Genomic DNA, 23117 nt, shown 5'->3' with positions numbered 1-23117 from the left:
TGCCTGGTTGATACTTTTGCGTCAACCTCCACACTGGTTTGGGGAGGTCTGAAGGGCTTTTAAAGCACAGCAGCAGCTCCCCGGCCCTGGAGGGAGTTTTGTAGGGCTGGCCTCTGGGTACCCATGGCAGTGAGAGGGATGGGTGAGCACACTCCATTGCAACGTGACATTCCTGGGGAAGGGACCCCTGTCCACAGCAGGGCTCTGGGTGATGAAACACAGTGGAGCAGCCAGCATATGCTGGGGCATCCCTGTGGGATGAGAGCCGATACAGGGCTCCCACCGTGGACACCTGGTGGGATGTCACGATGTCCATCACTCTCCCCCACCCCCAGCACCATCCCCTTTCACAGCGGGACATGTCCCGGGTGCAGCATGGGCAGCATGCGCACCAGACACAGGGTCCCACAGGGTGACTCCTCCAGGTCTCTGCCTGCTTTTGACTCCCTTCAACAGCTTCTGGTCCCCCCACAGGGACTGGGAGCCCACAGCCATCTGTGCCAGCAGCATCCCACCTCGCGTGGGGTTGCAGGCAGGCTGCGGAGCATCTGCACGCTGGAGAAAATACAACTGGAGTCAAGCAAGTGTCTTCATGCCACTGCTCGGAGAAACCATGCTGACGCATTATCTTTCTTCCCTATTTTTCCCACCTCCAGCAGCGCAGTGGGAGTTTTCTCGCTGCTTCACCTCCCACAGCCAAGCGAAGGTGGGATGTTGTGTAACAGGCATCCTCAGGAAGGGAAACTGAGCCATAGCGTGGGAGGTTGGGGTCCATCCCCCCCACCTTGCTGGAGGGGGACAAGTGAGGGCAGTGAGCAAGCCTGGCTTGACCAGAGCTGTGTGGCCAGAGAAGCCCCCTCAAAACCAGGGCTGGGGCGCAGCAGGGTGCCTCCCTGCAGCAGACCTTGTTGCCATGGCGGGGAATAAACCTGCCTGGAGCGAGAGAGAGGAGAATGTGTAAATAGTCATTGCATCCCTGGAAAGGCTCATAGGCTGCAGCTGGCTGTGAGGGGAGAAAATCAGATGGAAAAATATATTGCTGGGAATTAAGAGGGAGCTTTTGGAGTCAAACAAAGGGACCAAGAAACCTGGTTTCAGAGTCAGAGAAGGAAACAATTAAAGCTGTTGTGGTTCGGTGGTGAAATGAAAGCTGCAACTACAATGGGAAAACGTATACATAGCCAAGGAAAACTAGATAACAGTCATTATGTTATGGAAGATGTGAGATGTTAAGAATGCAAAAAACAAGATAAAAATGCTGGGGGAAAAATTTGCCTGGAAGGGACAAAGGGTAGGAAAGGAGGTTTTAAAATTATATTTATATTACAGACAAATGCTTGATAGAGATGGCAAAACTGCCAATGATAATACATAACAGGCAGAAACAGGCAGAAAATATTTCTGTTTGGTATTTGGAAATGAGCAGGCAGCTATATTTGTCTCACGTCAGCCTGCTAAAGCTCTTTCCAGTTCATTAATGATGTAGCCTTATTAAATATCATCTGCCAGGAGTAAACACTGGAGAAGCAGTAGGCTGAGGTGCCTCGGCTCTGTGCCCTGCCCAAGCCGAGTCCTGGAGTGAAGCCCAGAGCTGGGGATGCTGCGGGAGGTAAAGGGGGTGGTAAAGGTGGGTTGGCTCCCAGAGAGGGGATGTGGGATGACCCAGATTGGTGCTGCCTGCTCAGCCTGGCTTTAATCCTAGGCAAAGTAAAAGAGAAGCTGATGTGAGAGTCAATTAATAAAGAATTAAAGGATAGAAATCTAATTAATGCCAGCCCACGTGGTTTATGGCAAACAATTCCTTGTTCCTTCCATGATGGGGTGATGAGTTGCGTTAGCAGAGGTGAGCGCATGCTGCACCAGCACATGCTTTGTGGAGCCCCAGCTCTGAACTGGGGGATGTGCTGGTCCCCCAAAACTAGTGCGACATTTGTTAGCAAAAGGCATGCAGCTGGGATGAAATCTGGGCTCTGAGCAGCTCACAGCATCGCAGGGACCCCCACCCTGGCTCCTGGCCCTGCAGGCACACAGCAGCTGTGGCACGCACACGGTGACACAGCCCTGCCAGCCCATAAGCTTTTATGGGTTGGAGCTTCCCATGTCAATTAAGGCAGAAGAAGACCTTTGGTAGCTGCCTGTCCTGGCAGGAGGTGCACTTGTTGTCCCCATTGACAACGTATGAGCTGAAATGGCCTCCACTCAGCCCCTGCTCTTTGCAGGCAGCCCACCAGCTTGTTTCTCCTCCTTCCCCCCCTTTTTCCCCCCCTCATGATTCCCTTATTGTTTTCACCTTGATCTCTTTCTTCCTCTTTGGTTTAATCAGTAGTTTCTTGGAGTCAGATTTTGGAGGCGAACTGAACGCTGCGGATGCCTGTCCCAGGGGAAGGGGCTGCGCGTTGGAGCCAGAAGGATGCTTCCCCTGCACTCGCTGGGGTGCGCAGGAGGATTTGGGGGGGGGGGGGGGGGGGGGAGGTGGGCACTCCCTCTCTGCTTGTGGAGCTGGGGTGCAACCGGGTGCTGCCTGCAGGGATGAGGGCTGCGATGCTGGTGGCAAGGGATGTCTATCTGCAGGCAGCGGTTGGTCCCTGTGCTCTCCCTGCTCCACCAGCACACGCACAGCCAAATTACAGACCCACAGACGAGGCGCAGCGAAGGGGACAGGCATCTGTGTCATGTCCAGCGGTGCCACCCACACCTGGCAACCAGCCCAGAAGTTAATCCTGTAGCTGGGCTACTCCCTCACCCCCAGCACAGCATGAAGTGCTGGTGGGCACTGGGCAGCATCGCTCACAGGCCTCTTCCATGGGCAGGGAGTTTACCAGGTACTGCATATTTCTGGCATGCTGCATGTCACTCTGATTTTGCTCCAGAGGAGGAATTATCCTTACAGGAAAATACAAAGGTGTGCTACACCAGCCGGTCCCAATGCAGCTGGCATTTACCTTGAGGCACAGCACCAGAGCAGGACTGTGAAAACTGCTTGCAGGGCAGCACAGGCTAGAAAAATCCCTTTATCAATGGGAAGGGAATGGAGAGAACAGTTCAAGGCCCATGAGCTGGGGAGAGGGAAACATCACAGAGGTCCCAGTGCACATGGAAGAACCTTGCTGCCATGAGCCTGGCTGGCTGGGAAGCCTTGTCACTGCACGGCTGTCCCTTCCCTGGGGTCCATGTCCCCAGGTGGGGAGCACAGCGGTACATCTGCATCAGTTTTATCTGCCATCCAAGGCTCAGCCCATTCAGCCTCATTGCAATTCCACATCCTCCTGGCGTCTCCTGACACTGGATCATTTACAATGCCCAGGAGGCAAATACAATGACTCATTATTATTAGTTAATGAAGCATCCAAGCACTAAACCCACAGTCTGCCGAACGGATAAAGAGCTCAGGCTGAATCCGATTTACCATGCATCTCACTGGGTCCTCTGGCAGGGATGGAGCTGTGCCCGCTGCAGCCCCCTGGCCCCTTCCCTGCCGCTGCAGATGCAGGCAGCAGCCAGGCCCTGGCAAGGGAGAGGGGCTGGGAGCATCCATCTCACTGCTGGAGCTGGTGAGCAGTGTTGGTTGTTCCCACTGTACCACTTCACAGACCAGAGACCACCAGTAAGGCACTGGTATCTCGTCTCATCTAGTGTCAGTGGCTTGCAGGGGCAAAGCCTTGACACAGCTCCAGCTTTGAAGCCACCAGCCCCAAGGGATGAGAGGCCCCAGGGGATGAGGGACCACAGGGGACAAGGGACCCTGCTCTGCATTTTGAGCCTGCACCAAGCGGGCTGGGAGGAGTAGGGGCAGGGGGAGGCAGGAAGGACATGGCATGTCCTTGGCAGGCAGCACAGATAACACAGAATCTCTCAGGCTGCATCTCCCTTCCCAGAAGGATAAATATTTGATAACAAATTACTTTGAAGGTAATCCACTTAATCCTTCGCCATGTCTCCAGGTTTCACTGTAATTAAAGTGTGATTAATTTTCCAAAGAAAAGCTAAAATCCCATGCCTCTTGTCACCCTCTCTCCCCAGGGTGCAAGGGATGGGCTTAGCCCTGTGGCAGGGTTGATGGGGTCCTGCCGAGCCTGTTGCCAGTGGCCGAGCAAAGCCCAGAACTGGACGCATGCACGTCCTGCACAGCTCAAACCACCAGACTTGGAGCAAGGGCATGAAAGCCAGGCATGCTTCTGGCACTGGGAAGGACTGACAGGCATGCAGCCCCCAGCAGCTGTTCACCCAGATGTGCCCCTGGGCTGGGAAGGGGGGTTTTGACCCCATGTCAGCTCACCAAGAAGTCTTCCCCCAGCTCCTCACCTCCCTTAGCACTTGTCCCCCGCCCAGAGCAGCTGATGTCCCACTGGCATCCCAGTTTCAAGGCTGGGTTTGCAGAGTCAATAGGATGCCCACCCTATGATCTTCTACATCTCCCAAGGGCTGGTGCAGCTCCACACTGGGGGTTTCAGATGTTCAGCTCTTTAACCCCCACCTTCACAGAGCCAAAAATGTATTATAGTGGTTTTGTTTGTGGTGGGGAGCTGCTGGCACAGAGCTGGCGTGGGCTGAGGAGCAGTGCAGAGGGGAGGTGCGTGGGCTGTGCCCCACTGATGGAGCAGGATCACCTTTCCGCTCCTTGAGCGCCAAATCCAGGGTTGACTCAGCTGATCAAAAATAGAGAGTGAGGGGAGGTGTGAAAACCAGCAAAAAAAAAAATAAGGAAAAATAGGGAGAACAAGAAAACCCACCCAACCTGACTAAAGCAATCTGCATCTTCCTCCCCCAAAGTGCCAGATCCCCCAAAGTCCAGGAGGGGGGACCGAGCTTGTGTCAAGATATTTCAGTACTGAGTGATACCTCCAGGAAACCACACTGATGCTCCCAGATGTGTCAGCACTGGTCCCCATGAGGCTGGTGGCACCTTTGACTCAGTGTCACACCTCACAGGGCACCAGGAGGGGAGCAGAGGGTGGGGATGGGGGTGTGGGCAGCAGGTGATGCCTTGGAAGTGGAGGGCAGGACCTTCCCTCTGCTCCCCACTTCCCAGCATGGCTACCGGGGACTCAGGCACTCAAAGTCACCAGGAGGTGCATCGCTCGTTCCCAGCCTGTGTCCCTTGTCCCGGAGCTGTTTTGCAGCAAAACCAGGTTGGATTTTCTGACTTTTTGCTGGTCAGTGTTGAGTGGAGCAACCCAGGAAGCCCCGACTTCTCTACAGACCATTGCTGCCCCAGATTCAGGCAGTGCTCCTGGGGCAACATGGGCTGAGCTGGCCCCAGCCCCATGTGCACCCTGTGGCCCCACTGTCCCCTGCCATCCGGGCAAAGAGGAGGAGAGGACAGAGACAGCCCTGGCTGCTGCCACTTAAATATTCCCCTTCCCTCATGGTGGAGCAGCTTTCCTGGCCAACACTGGAGGGACGGACCTTGCTGTATGCAACTGTGACTCTTGGTCGTGCATGACCAGTGTCACTACCTTGCTGTCCCCTGGCAATTTCCCAGGACTGAGCAAACTCCTTTCTGCCCAGGTTTCAAGGCTGGATGCCCTGAAGAGTTCCCAGCTCCAGCACAGGCCAAGAGGAGACAGCTGAGCAGCCAGGGTGGTAAAGCTCCAGGGGGGAGGTTGATGGAAGCTGCCTCTGCTTGGGGACATTGCAGCACATCACAGGCCTGAAGCCACCACCCTTGGTGCCAGGAAAGCCAAGTTGTCCATGCCAGCTGGGGGAATGTTAATTTGCTTTGCCCACACCTAACGAGGATGTGAATCCTGGCTAAAATTAACACCATGCCTTCACTGCACCAGTCCTGGCTGGGCTTTCCTTATTATCTGTCCCAGCATAGCTGTGTCTTCAGGTCAACCCTGTTAAGACAAACTTCGGAGTTTGGGACAATTCATCATAAAGTAACACCACCCGCCCCGAGCGCAGGGAGCACAGCAAAGAGCCGCGCTTCTCAGATAGCTCAGCCCGATGCTGGCTGTCAGGACACAGATGAAGCTGAATTATTCAGAATACTGGGTTTTGCTATTGAATCCCAATAGCTGGCCAGTGCTTTTGAAGCAGCAAACAGAGCGGGCACCTTGCTGCAAGTCAGGATGCTGCCCTGGAGCCCCTTTTGCAGCAGGCACGCGTGCACAGACGTGAAAATTTGCTGGAGAGAAGGAGCCAGTTGGCAAAGGCTGCCAAATTGTCAATGGAATAAGAGTTACACTGCTGAAGGATCAGTTATTCAACAGAGATGGCAGCTTCATTGCTGGGATGAATCAAAGAGCCGTGTCAGCCTGCGGCGGGGGGACTCTGCCCACGCGGCCAGCAGCGGCTGCGCAGCCGTCGGGGTACGTGCTGCTGGGAGCTGCCGGTGTGATGCTGCGCTCTAAGAGCAGGGAGTTTTTCCAATAAAATACCACTAGCTTTTGCATCGTGAGGTCCGGGGTTTTTCATTAAATTATAATGATAAGGAATAACACTCAGCACATTCCCAGTTTTTCTCTTGCAGATATTCAGCACAACGCAGTCTGCAAGGTAAGTGAGCTCTGCTTGGCGTACTTTGCTTTTGCTGTACCCCAGGGTAGCCCTGAGGAAGGGAAAAAACAGTTGCTTTCATAAGGCCTCCTCACTTCCTCTTTTCTGCTGCTTTCCCCACCAATGAATCCAGATTCCCAAACAAAACGAGGCAAAGAAACTCCTGTGATGGTCACCGATGAGCCTGCTCCCCTCGCCCGGCTACAGCAAGGAGCTGTATTTTAGGAGCATCCCACTGGGCTTTCTGCATTTCTCTCTCCCCTCACAGCTCCTGGGTGAGCTATACTGCAAAAGACCAGGAGAAAAGGGGCTGAAATCATCATCTGCCTGGACGAGCACCCCGAAAAGCCACTGGGCAGTGCTGGAACCCCAGAGGCCCTTCCCTGGCTCCGTGCCCTGGCTGGCAGTGGCACGCAGGGGACAGGCTGAGCATCTCTGCTGTCCCCTGAGCCCCAGGACATCCCCAAGTGCTGCACCCACACTGGGGCATGTAGAGGTCCACCTGGGCCAATGCCAGCAGGCAAGTTTTGTATTTATTTCCCTTGAAAACATCTCCTTAACGGGCACTTAACATTATGCTTAAGTGACAATGAATTAGATGTTTTATTTAAGAGCAGGCACAAGGAACAGTGTAATTCCCTATAGACTAATGGTGCATTTCTCCTCACAGACAGCCAATTAAATATTTAATCAGCACAATAGCCAGTTAAGTATTGCATATGGGCATAAATACAACCCAATACATTTCCACGCCACATTAAGCTGAAGCTTGTAGACACTTGTCTCCCCAGCATCAGGCAAGACAGCTCGGTCAACGCATCCTTTGAAAGCAGATTCTATTTATTTTCTGTCGTATTAAGTAGGCATAATTTCTATCCTGTCCCAGCCAAGTATATTAACTCTTCAGCAGCACCGTATGAATAATCTGCATCAAATTGTGGATTAGGGGAAGACTGCCGCCTTCCTGCTCAGCAGCTATCTGTGAGCTGACTGCAAATTTCCACAAGTAATTTCTCTTTGGGTCACATCCTGGAGCTGCAGCAGTGGAGAGCCATTGCTCTCTGCGCTCCTCAGATGCCTCAGAAGAGCTGGAAGATTCTGCAATTAAAGACACAAGCTAGAGAAAAAGGGGGAAGAAAAGAGTTCTGCTTCTCCTCATTTAATGGAAAGGGCTGAGGTTAAAAAGACATTAAAAATTAGTTTTTCAGACAGAGCGTTGACACAGGGAGGGAGGGACAAGGCTTACAGCACTGGAGGACTCAGCACAGGATCTTGGTGAAGGTGCAGCATGGGCTGGGGCTGGGGGCACGAGTGAGGTTTCCCCATGGGCAAGCAGAATTGACCACAAAGGAGGGTAGTGCTGGATCCGCGTGTGCAGGGCTGTGCCCAGTGCACCATACAGAGAGAAACAGTCCTTCCATTTTCCCACCATCTAGGGGACAGATTTGTTCCTGTGTCTTTTTTTTTATTCAGTTTTCTTTCAGTCTCCGCTCCCCCAGCTCTCATCGGCTCAATTATAACTGTAAGAATAAATCTATTTAAAATGCAGTGTTGCAATATGAATCAATAAACCTGAAGCAAACACGGGGCCAAATCCTCAGCAACCTGAGCGGGCAGCCTTGTGTTGGCTGCAGTGGGTGCTGCCTCCTGCACCTCCCCTGCACGTCTCGGGTAAGTGCTGTTTGCAAACATAAGGGTCGTTCCCGTTACAGAAAGTTAAGCACGATGGTTTATCGACAGATGGTTTTGCTTTCTGGCTTCTGAGTGGCTTCAGATATGAGTCAAAATTCTCAGTTCTGCAAGCCACTGTGGTCAGTGCTGGTGAAGTAGGGAGGAATATGAGCCCCTGCTTGAGGAGAGAAGCTCCTCTTGGAAAAGGGGTCTTTGCTTGATTTCAAGACAAGCACGTAACACAGGTCATGCTGTGGTACAACACCTAAACGCAGCAAAGACTGAGCAAGAAGAGGGTGTAGTGTTAAAACAGCACCTTCCCTGCTCAAGGCATCTCTGGGGCTTTGCAAAGCATGGAGCTAGCAGATTGCAGGCAGGGAGAAGCAGGTGCCAACCTGTCCCATGCTAGGATGGAGCTCTCAGACATCAGGGACCATTTAACCAGAGGGGCACCAGGGTAAACCATGGAAAACGTTGCTGTAAAAAGGATTTTCAAAGTTTGTGAGCCACCCTTTGGAGAGCTAGAGACTGTGAAAGAGTGGTATGTGGGGAAAGGTCAGACTATGGGAGGGACACCAGGTTTTGGTTAATTTTATCCATCTTAGAGTAGGTTCTATAGAAATCTGTTACGTTATAGAAAGGTTTGGGCAAAGCAAAGGCTGCATGGCTTGTTGGAGACTGATGAACAGCCTAGGTACCCCAGCACCATCCTGGCCCCATGACCAGTGTTGGTGGGCTTGGGCAGCCTGAGTGGGTTCACACCTTCCCAGTAAGCTGTGGGGTCAGCCAGGGCCATGACAACAGGCTTCCCGACCTCACAGTGCTTTAATCTAACATGTTATTTCATCCCCAGCCAGGCTATGAGCATGCTTGTGCTGATTACATCACCTCGGCTGAAGCACAGTAAGGCTTTGAGCCACATGAATGCCCTCAGTTCTGTGCCCGTTGCCTTAATTACTAACTGAATTTCATCAAAGGTTAATTTGATCCTGGACACAAGGAGTAACAGAGCTGGGAATCTGCCTTCCAGTACCCCCAGCCACCCGCGCTGGCTTCCTACTAATAAATCTCCTTCCATTAGCAAACAACAGGCAAGTGCTAAGGGTGGTCTCTTCTTTTCTGTCTTTGCTGCTCTTAGTTCAACCTCTGCAACAGCTGCTGATGCCATAAATCACTGAGCATAATCCTGGAGGTGGGGATCACTGTCTTGTATAAACAAATACCTTTCAGATTCTTTAGCACCTGATGCTGGTTACAAACTGTGGGTTGTCAGGTTCTTCCTCTTGTCTTCCATTTATTTCCCAGCCCCACATCTCTGCTCCTCCTTGTCTGCTATATATCTCCCGTTTATTGTTATTTCCCCCCCCTTTGTTTTAATAACTCTTTTACAGTGGATTCTTGTAAAAACAGCTGTTCTAGCCAGTTTTTAAAAAAAAAAGAAAAAAAAAAGAATATCTGGAAACAGATGCCCTGGCATTGCTTCAGCTGTAATCTGCTAGATTTATAATTCCTCTTCGGTTCAATATTGATTCAGAATAAAGCAACTCAAAACATACTGGCAGCTCACAGCTTTTTGTAGTTGTCTTCTATCTTTCTTCTTTTCTGCCATGACATTCCTTTTCTCTTCATCCACACAACTAAAACAGAGAGAGGAGCAAACCAACGCAAACCGATGAGAGACACCCAGGTGCCTGTAAAGCAAAGGGTTTACGTCTGCAGAAGCTCAAAGAAATGTCGTCAGCTCATTTTAAGTTCTTTCTTTTTGGCTAGTATTATCTACTTCTCTCAGCATTCCCCTCTTCAGTAACTCCCCTGTGTTTCAGGGACTTAGGGAGGCCCTGAGGCTCACAGGGGGGTGATGGCAGCTCCGGGCCAGGGCATGGTACTGGCCATAGGGTGCAGATGTGGCTGTCCCCCCTCGGGTTCTGGGTGCGGGAGCCCAGGGGCTGGGCACCGGGCCCCCTTCTCAGCCCGTCTGGAGCTGAACGGCTGCGCAGGGGTCCCTGAAGCCTGCCCATAGGTGGCTCAAGGGCCACAGCACCCATCCACCAGCACAGAGGTTCTTCAGACTTACCCCACACCCATGAGACTGTACCTAAGTGCAGAGCAGAAGGGTTATTTGGAGTGTAAAAGAGGAATTTGTTCCTTTGAACACTTCCCCACACATCAGACGATGCCATCTCTCTCTTAACTCTGTTTCCCTCAGAGCTATGTGGTTTGAATGGTTGGAACTATTTATGCCTGGCTCTTTCCCTTCCAAGCCCAGTCCCACCTTGCTCCCTCCTGACAAAGCTCTGCCAGCCCTACAGGCTGTGTCTTCCCAGCAGAGCTCTCGTTTGGGTACCATAAATTAGCCTGTTAATTTCTTCTTCAGCAGAGGAGGAAGCCTGGGCTCTCTTTAGCTTGTGAAACCCCAGGTGGTCTCCAGTTACCACATCTTGCCCAGGTATGGTACCACTGGCACACTCCAAGCCCAGTGCAGCACTTCAGGTTCCCCCCAGGTTCTCCCCCCGGTTCCCCTGCCCCTCTGGCTGCCTTCAGCTCTGAGGAGATGGGACCGGCTCAAGGGCAGCACACGAAGCCCAGCAGCCACGTTTCTCTGTGCTTACCTAAAGCCAGGCACTGAGGCACAAACCTAGGAAGTGGGAGTAAAGGATCAGTCCCGCAACTGGGTGAGAAACATGGCTTCTAGCAGTGCTACACTGCTGCAGAGCATTTGATTTGGGGAAAAAAGTTCCAGCCCTCCCAACCAACAGCCAGGTTGGCTGTCTCAGTTGTGCGAGAAGTTCACCGATTCCTCTGGCTCTGCCACGTGTCAGCCTGGAGCTGAGAAACCCTCAAGTGATCATTTACATCACTGTGCCTGGAATGGCAGAGATGCTCCTTGACATGCTCCCAGAGGCTCTACATCATCAGAAGAGCTGCTTTCCATGCTGTCTTCCTGCAGACTGGGCTGTCCTGTCCTCCCCCAACATGGAACCACATGGTGGGATGGGTGATTTCTCCAGCAGGCAGGAGGGATGGGAAGGCACATGGCTTTAGCAAGCTCCAAAGCCATCTTCAGCATGTTGGCCCAACCTGGAATATGTGCTAGCTGGGGAAGATGTCACAGGCAGGGGTGCCTTTCTGTGCCCAGAGTCCCCACGGTCCCCCACCGGACATCAGACAGAGCCTGCTGTCACCAGACAGCTGACATCTGCTCTCTGCCCTGTTTGCAGCCTAGCAGAGCACACAGGGCAATCCTGGAAAGCCATCAGAGAATGACAACAGTGAAGTAACTGAGTACTTCCAGCAAAGCATCGCAGGGGGAAGAAGTGGTTGTGGGTCTAGGGGTGCACCAGTGCATCAGCGCATCTTGAACACGTCAGCTGTGTGACACACAGAATGCCTCCCTGTCACTGTCCTCAGCTCTCAACAACAGCAGTGGGTTTTGCAGCTTCAGTGTATCACGTTTTCTGTGCTGTCCCCTCCTTCCCATAGGAACAGCCCCAGGATTGATCCCATATGAGAAGTCTGAGGTCTGGCAGCCTTCTGAGTGGGGGGGAGAGCTGAGGCCCATCACCTGCCTGACATTTGTCACAGCTTCCTTGAAATCTGCTTGAGCAAAACAACTAGGATTTCACAAATTGGCAGTCTCCGAGGGGAAAAAAACCCACAATGTTCCATTGAAGCATTTCCAACCAGCTCTGTGGTCACTGTATTTTTCTCTCAAGAACTGGTGCACTGGCAGAGATGCACACCCCACGTGTGCTCCCTCGGGGCAGCCTCTCTCTCCTGTGCCTCTCCCGCCTCTCCAACTCATTTCCAGCATCATTCTCCTCTACGGTCCATCACCACTGCTAGTTACTCTGACAGTCAGCATTTCCAGGAATGTGCAAGCTGACAGCTTTTCCTACGCAGTCCCCGACATGAACAACAGGGACTGGCCCTGTCCCAGCCCAGGGGGGGACGGGGTCCCACGGGGAGTGGGGCAGTGCAGGGGAAGGCTCACCCACCCTAGCAGCCACCCCACCACCATTCAGCCTGGGGTTGTCCTGATTTAATTGTCAGCTGCCTTCAGGGTGCTGGAGGACGACGTGCTCAGCCAGGACACGCACGTGGGTTCATGACAGATTCATTAGGCTTATTGCATACCCTGTTAGACACAGTTACGAGAGCAAGTGGCTCTAACACAGCTCTCTAGTAAGATTTGTAGTTGCATTGCTCTTCCTTGGTCTGTATTTCTGGGAGGGAAGGGGGTGCTGGACATGATGGTAGCTGGAGAAACAGCCCGTCTAAGTCCATAGAATAGTTCACGCTTCCGTAATCCCTGTGCAAGGAGCAGGGAAACATGATTTCCCAGCTGAAAGCATCTCTTCTCCGGCACTGGCCACATTGAATGTGTGTTCACAAGGTCCTGCCTCGCTGGCAGCAGGCAGAACCCCCTGCGGAGGAAGGAAGGGGAGACCTCTCCAGCTCTGTGTCAGCAGGACCCAGCAGTGCTGGGGCTCTGCCAGGAGCTGGCAGGGACCCAGGGTGGCTCTCGAACCTTGATAAATCACAACTCTTCTCCCTTCTCAGAGCCCAATGCAACACAAGACGCTGCTCTCCAAATTCTGGTTTACCCAGTTCCTCCCTCACTCGCTCTCCTGGGTAAACTCACACATCAGCTTCAGGCTGAAATCATGGAGTCTCAGAACTGCAACTCCTTTCCCCACCCCCACCCCTGCCTCCAGTTCCCAATAAATTAGGCAAGTAAACACCAGATTTGCAGCTGGGCGTGCTGGGGCACAGCAGACCATGAACACCTCCCCTTTGCCTCTATCTTGGTGAGAGGGGGACCCCTGATACCACCCCTCCGACCCTGGCTGGCTGTGACAGGGACCACACAGCTCAGGCCAAGGGACTTTCGTGGCTGTTATTTCCCTTCTGCTCCGTCTCTGTGATACAGACAGGGCTCAGTCTCAGGTCTCCCTGCGAAGATGATTTTTCCTGACTCCTCTGAAGCTTTTTGGTGTGTTTCCCAGAAGAGAAAGTCTGGGGGAACCCCATGGGAAGTACTTTGTCTGGCAGTGCTGTGTACTGCAAGATGATGGTTATTAGCACACTCGAAGAAGCTGCCAGTTATCTTTCATCCTGCTGTATCCCCTAGGAATAAGGCAGAAACCTCTGCACAGTGCCTTGTTCAATAGGCTCAAGTCTTAACCATAGGACTGCTGAATTATGAATCCTCTGCAATAGTAACAGCGATGTGATATGACAGCCGTAGCCTGGGATGTCTCTGGCGTCTTGTGTCAGCCCTGCAGACTCACCTTCTAAGCCACACAGGTATGGGACATGCAAAGTTTCGCTTCCCAGGCTTCCTCCAAAGGCAGCATCATCCCTTCTCCCCTCCCTAACCCCCACCTCAGCCCAGTGCTGCTGCCTCCACATCCTCCTCCAGCAGAAGGAGCCTGGGGAGCACAGGCACATCACCAGCCCTGACAGCTTGTCACAGTCACTTTTCCTGATGGTCCCAGGTTAATCACCACCTCTCAGGAACGCAGCCACTTAAGGTTGTTCTTCACTGCCCAGGAGACTTGTGACCAGCTGGGCTGCCTCACAGGGCAGGAGAGAGGAGGAGGATGGGAGGGATGGACTGCAGGCTGCAGAGGGAGGTGAAGGAAGGGCATTTGGAACCTTCAGGACAAAGGCAGCACTCTGCACACTGAGCTGCAGCTCTCCAGGCACAAATGTCTTCTCCAAGTGAGTCACTGCAGCATCTTCTGTAGTCAAAGAAGGAAAAAACACTTTCAAAGGAGTGTCTGCCTGCTAGGAATGCCTGTTGGGACAGGGCCTTCCAGAGAGACAGCTGCCTCTTCATTGACCTGCAGGTTGTCTGTGTGTACTTCCATATATTAGAGTTAAAGAATAATGGGATTTTGGTTGAACTACAAGGTTCAGCTGATGGGAGGGCAGCTGTATAACTCCTTACACAATGTCTTCGTGTGTCTCAGAGGGCAGAAGTGTTAGCAGACTCTGAAGCAATAGAAAGAACAAGGGCAACCCTGGGGGCACTGGGCAGGAGAAAGGAAACAGGAGATTATCCAGACCTCTGACTTTACAATACAATTTCATCTCTAACAGATAAAAAACTGGGAAAATAAACAGAGTAGCTGAGCAACTCCATCAGTGACTGATGGCTAGCTGGATCCACATGGCAGCCTGGAGGTGTGAAGCTCCTTGAAGATGCAGAGGGCAATGTTGTCAAGACAGAGCTGAAGTGCTGACCTGACCCAATACGACTCATCCTGCGGGCCTGAGCAGTGAGCTCCCAGTGGCACAGAGCTCTCAGCTCTCCCGCTGCATCACCACGCATCAGCACCAGTGAGCGCCTCCCCTCCCAATCTCATCCTCTCATCCCATCCTGCACCGTGTCCACCTTGCTTTTCTGCTTCTCAGACACTGTTTTTTCTGCCTTTCTTTTTAGAGATGGAAAATAAAGGACAAAGGACCTGGTTTCCTCCTGGTTCTTGAACACAAGAGCCCTTGCAGAGGACCTATTTTAAGAAAGAGCCTTCCTCTGCCGTAATAGCAGCTCAGCGAGGGCAGGCTCAGTGCCGTGCCCTCCAGTCAGGCACTTGAGATACCTGCTAGCAGCCACTTGAGCCGCCAAATGCTTTTCCAGCAGTGGCAGAAATCAATGTCTGCAAGATGTGCTCCAGCAGGATTCATGGGGAAGATGGGGAGATTCATGTCCTGGGGAGAAGCCCCTACTACGCAGCCCCTGCACTGGCTCACTGCTCGGGTGGCAGCAATGCCACCTTCTCCCCAGGGTTGGCACCCCATGGGAAATGGGCAAGGGTACCTGCTGGGTGGCTCGGATCCCCTCCAAGGCTGAACATCTCATGCTTCCAATCCACAGGGCTGAAGAAGCAGGATGTTCCCATGAGAAGGGCTACCCAGACTCCCCTCACTCATGGCAGCAATTTTTTTTTTGACATGAAAAATCCTGAAGCTGATTTTATGTCAGATGCAGAAGGCAGGGCAAGATCCCACAGAGGCCATTTGGCACATTTTGCTCGGTGCTTAGCCCCAGGCTTGTGCTCCAGGGACACATCTCACCTTGGAAAGCCCCGGTGTGTCCGCTCCAGTCTTGCCTGGCAGGTCATTCCATGCTTTTTTGATTCTCCACTTGGGAAGGTGCTTCTTGACATCTGTTCTGAATTTGATTCTCCTCTATTTACGTTTTATAGCCCTTGCTCCTCTCCCCTTGGTGTGGCTGAGAGCAGTAACTCGACATGTTATTATCCGTATCGCTTAAGTTTTTATGCACTTCACTTAAATTTTCTCATAACCAGCTTTATTTTTCCCTTTCTCCTGGCTGTCTCCAGTACTAGATATTTTAGTGCTGGATTAAGCATCTTTATCCTTCTTTCCCCTTTCCATAAGGTTATTTTTTAATGATGTAAGCAGAGTTTATCGCACTTCACAAATAATCTGTTAAAGTAGAGCTTGAGCACGTAAGTGTTCTTGATCCACTGCAGATCTACCCTGAAGAAGTCCTGGGACCAAAGTGATGCTTTCTTCATCCCCAAGTGCCTCCAGTGAACTGGAAGAAGAGCAGACCTCTCCTCCAGGTTCAGCTGAGTGGTGCACAAACTACTTGTGCTCATAGGAAAGCTGCAAACCTCCCTCAAAATTAGCTCTGTGTTGCTCTTATACATGCATTGGAGAACCTTCTCAAGTTCCTCCTTGTTAAAACCATCAAGCCCATGGTGAACATATTTTAAAAGCCAGCGCCCATTTCAAGTAACTAACAACTGCTATGGGAAACAGAAAGGTGAGGCTGAAGGCTAAGATGTTCAAAGTTGCCTTAATTATTAGAGCATGGGCTTCCAAATCCCACAAGAAGGACAGAAAATGTTGGCGTCAAAATTCTCAGTGTGCTCAGAGAAGCAGGAGTCAGGGAGTTTTGGGGACATCTTGACTGCAGTCTGCCTGGCTGGCTCCACCAGACTTGGAATCAGTCCGATTCATTGCAGCAGCTCTGAATTCAGAGCAGAGGGAGCAGACAAAGCTCATTGCCTATTCCAGCCAGAAAGACTACAACAATAGTTGCAGATTTCAATTTTTTTAAAAATAAGGTGACTTGAGTAGATGGCCAAGAATATACCTTCTGTCTTCTCAGCCCCCAACTGAGCCCCGCTAGTAATTACATACAAACTGTCAGAACTGCTTTGGGAAAACAGTGCTAGATCTAAAGCAGTCTGACGCAGTTCTGTGCAACGCTTTGCATGGAGAAATGGGGTCCTCACCAACCACCAAAGCCCAGAGGGAAGAGGAGGGACAATTCAGTCCCTGCAAAGTGCAACAGAGACTTTTTCTCTCAACCGCTAACAGTCCCCCTGTTGGGCAGCCTGGGCCAGAGGTGGGTAATGGATTCAGGCTACTCCTGGAGAAAACCACGTTCCTGTGCAAAGCAAATCTCCAGCTATGTCAGTGCATCTGTTTGCAATATAGAATACACAAAGCTCACATCCCTCCTTGCTTCACACTCTGCTCCAGTATTTATCCTCCCAGCAAGCCATCGCTGCCTCATCCTCCACAACTGTGCTTCAACTTGGACATCAGCAATTTCACCTGCCACAGATGATCAGTGAAATTACCCACCTGATTTAAGGCCAGGGGAGTTAAAAGAGCGTTGCACTTGAGGGAACTCATCCAAAGGCTTGGTTGCTTTTATACTGCTCTAGGCTGTAGCTACCTCTTCCACTTTGCACCAAGCTGGAGGAGTGACTGCTAGAATAGCACCGCTTTCCAAGCAAGACCCTGAGCACCTTCCATGAGTGTACAGCTTCAGCCACCTTCTGCCCTGTGCTGCTAGGCTCTGTTTGTCTGAAATAAATGTAGGCAGTTTTCCCTGTTGGCTGTGGAGATTTTGCTTGCTCAGGTGGATCTACTGGGAATATCAGCAGTTTTATTTTATTTTTCTACTAAAAGCTGTGTGTAGGTCTGTTCTATGCAGATAAACCCCCAGGTCAGTCACGCAGATAACTCCCTACCTTGCTTCCCAGCCAGGGGACAAGGATTCATAGATGTTGCTGCTGTCTCCCCATCCCTGGGAAGGATGGGAAACAGGCTAGATGCCCTCTTGCAGTGCTAGAGCTTGCAATTTCCTGCTAGAAGCCTGTGATCAACCTCATTTCTGTGAGCTATTCAAGCATTTGTGTTGTTTCACAGCATCTCAAGTGCTGACTGGAAGAAGCTCCAGGTTTTGGGGGAGTCCAGCAGGATTGCTGCTGGGGGCTGTGCTGGCAGGCACCCCCACATTGAGCAGCAGAGAAGGGCTGCCCTCCTGCCAACAGGTAAGAGGGCTCCTGGACATTGCTCTTTATCAGGAAAGGAAAAGGGGAGAAAAACCCCAACAAATCAGTTCTGATCACATGGAGATTTGAGCTGGCATTCAACCAATAAACACTGGAGGATAAAGAAACGCTGTGGAAAAAGTCATGTTGTGACATAGCCACAGCTGAGGTTCCTTCATTTTTTTTAAAGATTGTTTTTCCTTTTCTCCTCTTGGTTAAAGATGAGATTGGCAGAAAAGAGAAAGCATCATGAGTGTACAAACGCTTACCCAAGAAACCACGCAAAGGGTAAGTGGAGGAGTTGGCTTTCCCTGCAGGTGCAGCCATCTGGACACAGGGCACAGAGACCTGGACTAGAGCTTCCCACTCCATCCCCCATACTGGCGACATGTATCTGTAGCATCCGTAGACACAAGAAAAAAAAAAACCTAACAGGCTTGTGGGTGGTATTTTAGTTCCCATTTCCCCCTTGCAAGTACACCATCCTTCTGGCAGTATGTTCTACCCCTAACCCACGCTGTTAGGCTGGCACAGCAGCTGGGGGCATGGAAGGCCAGGTCTTGTCTCACTCAGCAGGAGAGCAGGGATCCCATAACCGTTCATGTCTCTTGCAGGGATGCAAAGGACCCACTGCTTTCCATTACCCATGTCTGCAGGACTTCCAAGGTCAGAATCTGGCCCCTCACGCAAGTCAGTCCTTGCCCTGAGGAGCTGCAGCCAGAGGAGACCAGGAGGCAGGAGAGCACTGATTCCCTGTGTCTTTGCCATCTCGTTTCCATGCTCTCAGGCCATCTGTGGGTTTTATCCCAGGAATACCTGTCACAGCCACTCCCATTAGTATTTGGCAATGCTTTCTTGCCCTTTCTCAGCATCTGCTGACCAAGTCCATCCGGTCATCCCCACTCCTCATCCTTCATCCAAGGCTTCATGATGCCGCTACCCACTTTTGCAGCACTGCGCCCTGCAGCACCTGAACACATGAGCTGCAAACCGGGCAACCCAGCTCACTAGCAAAGAGAGCTTCCAAACAGGGATTGAGCTGCTATTAATTTATCCTATATTTGTTTTGGAAAGATGCCTCGGGAAGGTACACCATTTCCCTTTCCAGTTAGAGGCTTACCAGCCACAGGCTGTCTTCCTTCTCAGAAACATTAATCTATGTTTATTTTGCATGTACACAATTAATCCCCAAGGCATTGCATTCGGCAGGCCAGAATCAGAGCTCCGTCTCCACCAAAACACTTCAGGAGAAAGAAGGAGAAATGCTGGACCTTTAGTGGAAGAAACACATTTATTTATTTGGGACCAAGGCAGCTGCATGGGGTATAGATGATTTTACTTGGTAACCCCATCAGGATTCACTCCACCTTAAATCAGGAAGGAAAGACCTGGAGCATCCATTTCCAGTGTGATCACCAAAGAGCAGCCAGACTTCAATTCCTATGAGGCTCATCAGAAGGTTTCCTCGTTCAGGATGCTCTAATTTACAAAATACTGATCTACCTGCAGCACCAGCCATGTTCTGTTCCCAGTTAGAACTTGTGCAACTCTGCTGAAGTCAATTTACGAGGCAAACATTTAATTTAGCAAGCAGGCTCGCAATCCTAAATTTAAACATATGTCAAGCCAGCTAGTAGCTTTGTTTTAATTAACTCTCAAACTTTGTGTCTGTCATCTCTTTATATAAATGAGGATGTTCTGCCAAGGGCAGACTGTAATCCTATGTGCATACCTATGAAACCGCCTGCTATTTCACAACCACTTTTCAAAGAGCTCTTACAGAGGCAAGGGGATGTGGATGTTATTATAAGGGTCCATATGGCAGTACGCTGGCACTGCAGTATTAAATCAGAGGTATTGTAGCTTTCCAGCCTAGATTCTCACAGTATCAGGTAACGTGTATGTAGCTTTATTGTTGTACAATTTTAGTGGCTATGCATTATTCAACAGCAGCCAAAGTCTCTGCGCTGCCGGAGGTGATTCAGTGATGATAAAGGGAATATGTTTTGCTCTAAAGGCAGTAGCAAAGGGATTTCACAGGCCGATATCTTCTCCACCCACGGAGGAATAATGGAAGCATTAACATTTCTAGTAAAGAAATCAGCTGGCGACAAATTCTCATCGATAATTAAAATGAAAGTACAAGCTGCCTTAACATGTAGTTAGACTTAGGAACTGTAACCTGCTCTCTAAATTAAATGCTTTCCTTGATAATTTGGCTCTCGCAGCAGGCACCGAAATCTGCTGGAAGATGCCATCTAGTGGGTTATGGAAGTTTATTTAAGTTTAAATCTGCTCGCTGGTGTGGGGCGAAGGTGGCCGGAACTGCAAACGCTGGGTTGTGTAATGCTTTTTGTAGACCTTCTGTTGTTTTTCTAGGAAATAAAAAATTTCCCTGCGGGCGTTTACATCGGAAGAGACCTAATATTTATTTTGCCGGCCCCGCAGCCGGCCACCTTCCCAGTCGTGAGGGCTGTGGGAAGAAATGAAGAAATTCGTTGAAGAAACGAATCCACTCCCCATTTTTGGAAAAGCTATACCACTGTTGAATTCCGGTACATGTTTAAAACCCACCGTCTCGCGTCTATACGTTATCTAGTTTACGGTAAGGTGGAGGCCACCGAATTGGTACCCGAGCCCGCAGCATCCCTCTGGCGCGAGCCGCGGCCGGGGAATTGATGCTGCGCGATCGCGCCCGGCGGTACGGCCGATGGCATCGCCCCCCTGGGAGCTCTGGGGCCGGCGACCCCGTGCCCCGGCTGCCGTGTGGCGGCGGGCAGCCCCCCGGGGGGGCACCGGCAGCCCCCCGGCCCAGACCCGGCCCCGTTGAAGCCCGGGGGCCCATCCCTTTCCCCTGCCTGTCCCCCCCTGGTGCCGGCCCCGTCCCTGCCCACATCCCAGCGTGTTCCGTGCCTTGCTAATGATTTTTCGGGAGAGCCTTAACAAGCGCTGCGGGGCTGCTCGCCCCGGAGCCCGGCCAGCTCTGCCGCAGGGCCCGCTGCTTAATGGCCGTGGGGACCGCTAATTGCGGAGCCTCCCTGGAGCAATTAACCACCTTGGCTTCCCCCGCCGCCGGCCGGCTCGGAGCCCGCTGCCCGCCCTCTCCCGCAGCGCCCGCCCCGGTGCCTCGGCATCCTTCGAGAGTCGTTATTAGAGACTCATTACGGGAGAGTCATTAGCGGGGCGCGGGGGCGGGCCGGCGGGGCGGGCCGGGGGCGGGCCTGCCGAGGCCCCGCCTCCCCGCGCGCGGAGCGGAGCGGAAGTGCCGGAGTTGCCGCCCGCCGCTGCCGCCGCCGCGCGCGGGGGAAAGTTGGGCTCCCTGAGGGCGGCGGCGGCCGGGCCGCGCTCCCGCTGCCCCGCGCCTCCTCCGCCTCCTCCGTCCCCTCCTCCCCGGCGGCGGCTCCGATGCGGCGGAAGCAGAAGCGGCTGCTGCAGGCGGTGGGGCTGGCGCTGGCCGCCCTCGTTTTCTTGCCCAACGTGGGGCTCTGGTCCCTCTACCGCGAGCGGCAGCTGGAGGGCGGCGGGGCGGCCGGCGGGGAGGGGGCCGCCGCCGCGGGGCCGCCGGGGGCAGCGGCCGGCGAAGCGCCGGTGAGTGGGGGAGCGGGGAGGAGGGGGTGACGGGGTGTGGGGCTGAGCGGCCCCCCGTGGGCGTGGGGGGGTGGGAGCCGCTGGGTGAGGGGCGGCTCCCGTAGGAGTGGGAGCTGAGGGGAGGGGGGCGTAGAGGATGGGCGCGTCCCTCTGCCTTGTCACAAGAGGGGGGGCCTCGGCGGTGACTTGGGGGGGCCTTCGGCAGCGACTGGGGGAGCGACAAGCAGCAGCCGCCCCCTAACGGGGGGGGGGGGGCGGGGGACAGGAGTGCAGGGGCGGGCTCCTGTGCCCCCGGGGAAGGCGCTGCTGTGCTGCAGCCCGAGCCTGGGCTGGAGGGGGTCGCCGGTACTTTCTTGGCAATTCGCAGACACGCAGGGTCCCGGGGGTCTGCTTGGCTTGTTTGGCCGAGCTTGGCAAGGGAATAAAGCGAGGGCTTTGCCCCTTGCTCCAGGGAGTAGGGAAGGGGAGTGTGTCCCATCCTTGCACGAAAAGGGCAGGAATTCTGTCTCCCAAGGGTGCGCCTCTGTGCCACTGCTCTTTACCTGCCTTGGAAAGGTACAGGCAGCGAACATCGAGCATCACACCTGGCTCCCCGCAGAGCTCCAGGGAAGGGCTAGCAGAAAGGACCAGGTGGAGCCTGAAGATCATGTCTGGCTACCGATCCTCCTGTGGGAAAGGGGAGTGGGTAACTCTTCCTGAGAGAGGCACAGGGTGCCTGCTGGATACGTGGCCTGACCATATCACAGCACATGACTGCGTTCCTTTCTTGTCCCACTGGTGTAGTAGTAAATTTAACAGACAAACCTTTCTGCTTAGTGTGTGAGACAGAAAGGCTAGATCACCCAAATTAGGTGTGTGGAAGCTCGGTTTAGCTGCATTTACTTTTGGCTACGTAATTGCTTTATCCCCTTCTGGGTTTGGCTTTGTACCATTAAGAATGATTGGGACTTGAAAGCTTGAAATGTCAGTGTGTAACTATCAGTTCAGCTGCCGCTCTACAAGGCTCCGCTTGTTAAAAACCACTTAAAACTCTTAGTTGTCTAAATCTTTCCCTTCTTGGAGACTTGCTGCTATGACTGCACTGGAAAGGTGGAGACACCTACTGTGGCAATTTCTGCTGTGAGGGGGAGAAAGCTCTCGGAGGTGTAGTCAAACTGAGACTGAGCTCTTCCTTCCCAGAAGAAACCTTTCTTCAAATTCAAGTGTTTAGTGCAAGTCTAGGTATAACCATGATCATATCTTTGTAATATCCCGTGCTGGTGGGGAAAGGGATCAGCTGTTACCTGTCATAAAAGATAAATTTGTTGCAGTTACTCAAACCTGTGTAGAAATCCCTTTAACATACACAGTGATCATTACATGCTTGGAGTTCCTGATGATACTGCCATATGCTTGGATTTGTTGGGTGCAGGAAATCTATTTTGCATGACAGATAAAAATCAGGCCCTGTAGTCCACTGCTCTGTAGCTTGACATGGCATGGTGTTATGGCAAAAGGAAGACTGTTGTAATATCACGTCTTCCAGAGGTCGTGAGGATAAAGTTGGTGATTATTCTTAGAAAGCTTCAAAGTTCCTTGTTGGAAGTAGCAGTTCATTGTGATTAAATCTATAAGAGGTGAAAAATCAGTGACAGGCTGACTTTGTTTTCGGTCAATCTTCCAAGATTGTCCTTCTGTTGTGGACTTTGGGTAGCTGTAAGACTGGCATTTCCTACGGTGCAGTACATCACTGCTGACTTCTGTGCATATTCATTGTTCAAGGTACCTAGATATCCTGTACTGCCTGTGTTGTATAGAATGTTGACTCCGTTTTTCTTTAAGTCTCTTTAAAGTATGGCAGCTGTCAGTAAATTGAGATCTGCTTTTGTTTTGATGGTGTGTTGAGCTGGGCAGGAAACAGCTGTGCAGCTTACAGGAGAATTTGCAATAAAACCTCTGTGTGCTTGTGTAAATCAGAGTTACTGGGGTTTAGGCTGAAGGCTTCATCTTCCAGTCTAATCGATGTGGAGTTATGGGCTGTAGTGGGTCTCT

At 52.1% G+C, this 23117-nt stretch overlaps 1 protein-coding gene across 2 annotated transcripts in view; it reads left to right on the top strand.

The window, feature by feature from the left end:
* The first annotated feature begins 20744 nt into the window (after positions 1 to 20744).
* The window catches only part of GALNT10 (polypeptide N-acetylgalactosaminyltransferase 10), a 90566-nt gene continuing 88193 nt past the window's right edge, over positions 20745 to 23117 (top strand). For both annotated transcript variants that reach the window (XM_055718540.1, XM_055718541.1), the window contains exon 1: positions 20745 to 21086. In XM_055718540.1, the coding sequence (XP_055574515.1) occupies positions 20904 to 21086 (183 nt within the window). In that variant the 5' untranslated portion in view covers positions 20745 to 20903. The remainder of the gene's footprint in view (positions 21087 to 23117) is intronic.

The sequence above is a fragment of the Falco cherrug genome, chromosome 8 (genome assembly GCF_023634085.1).
Source record: "Falco cherrug isolate bFalChe1 chromosome 8, bFalChe1.pri, whole genome shotgun sequence".
Taxonomy (NCBI): Eukaryota; Metazoa; Chordata; class Aves; order Falconiformes; family Falconidae; genus Falco; species Falco cherrug.
The sequence above is the reverse complement of the archived record's forward strand: the minus strand, read 5'-3'. Positions and strand labels throughout refer to the sequence as shown.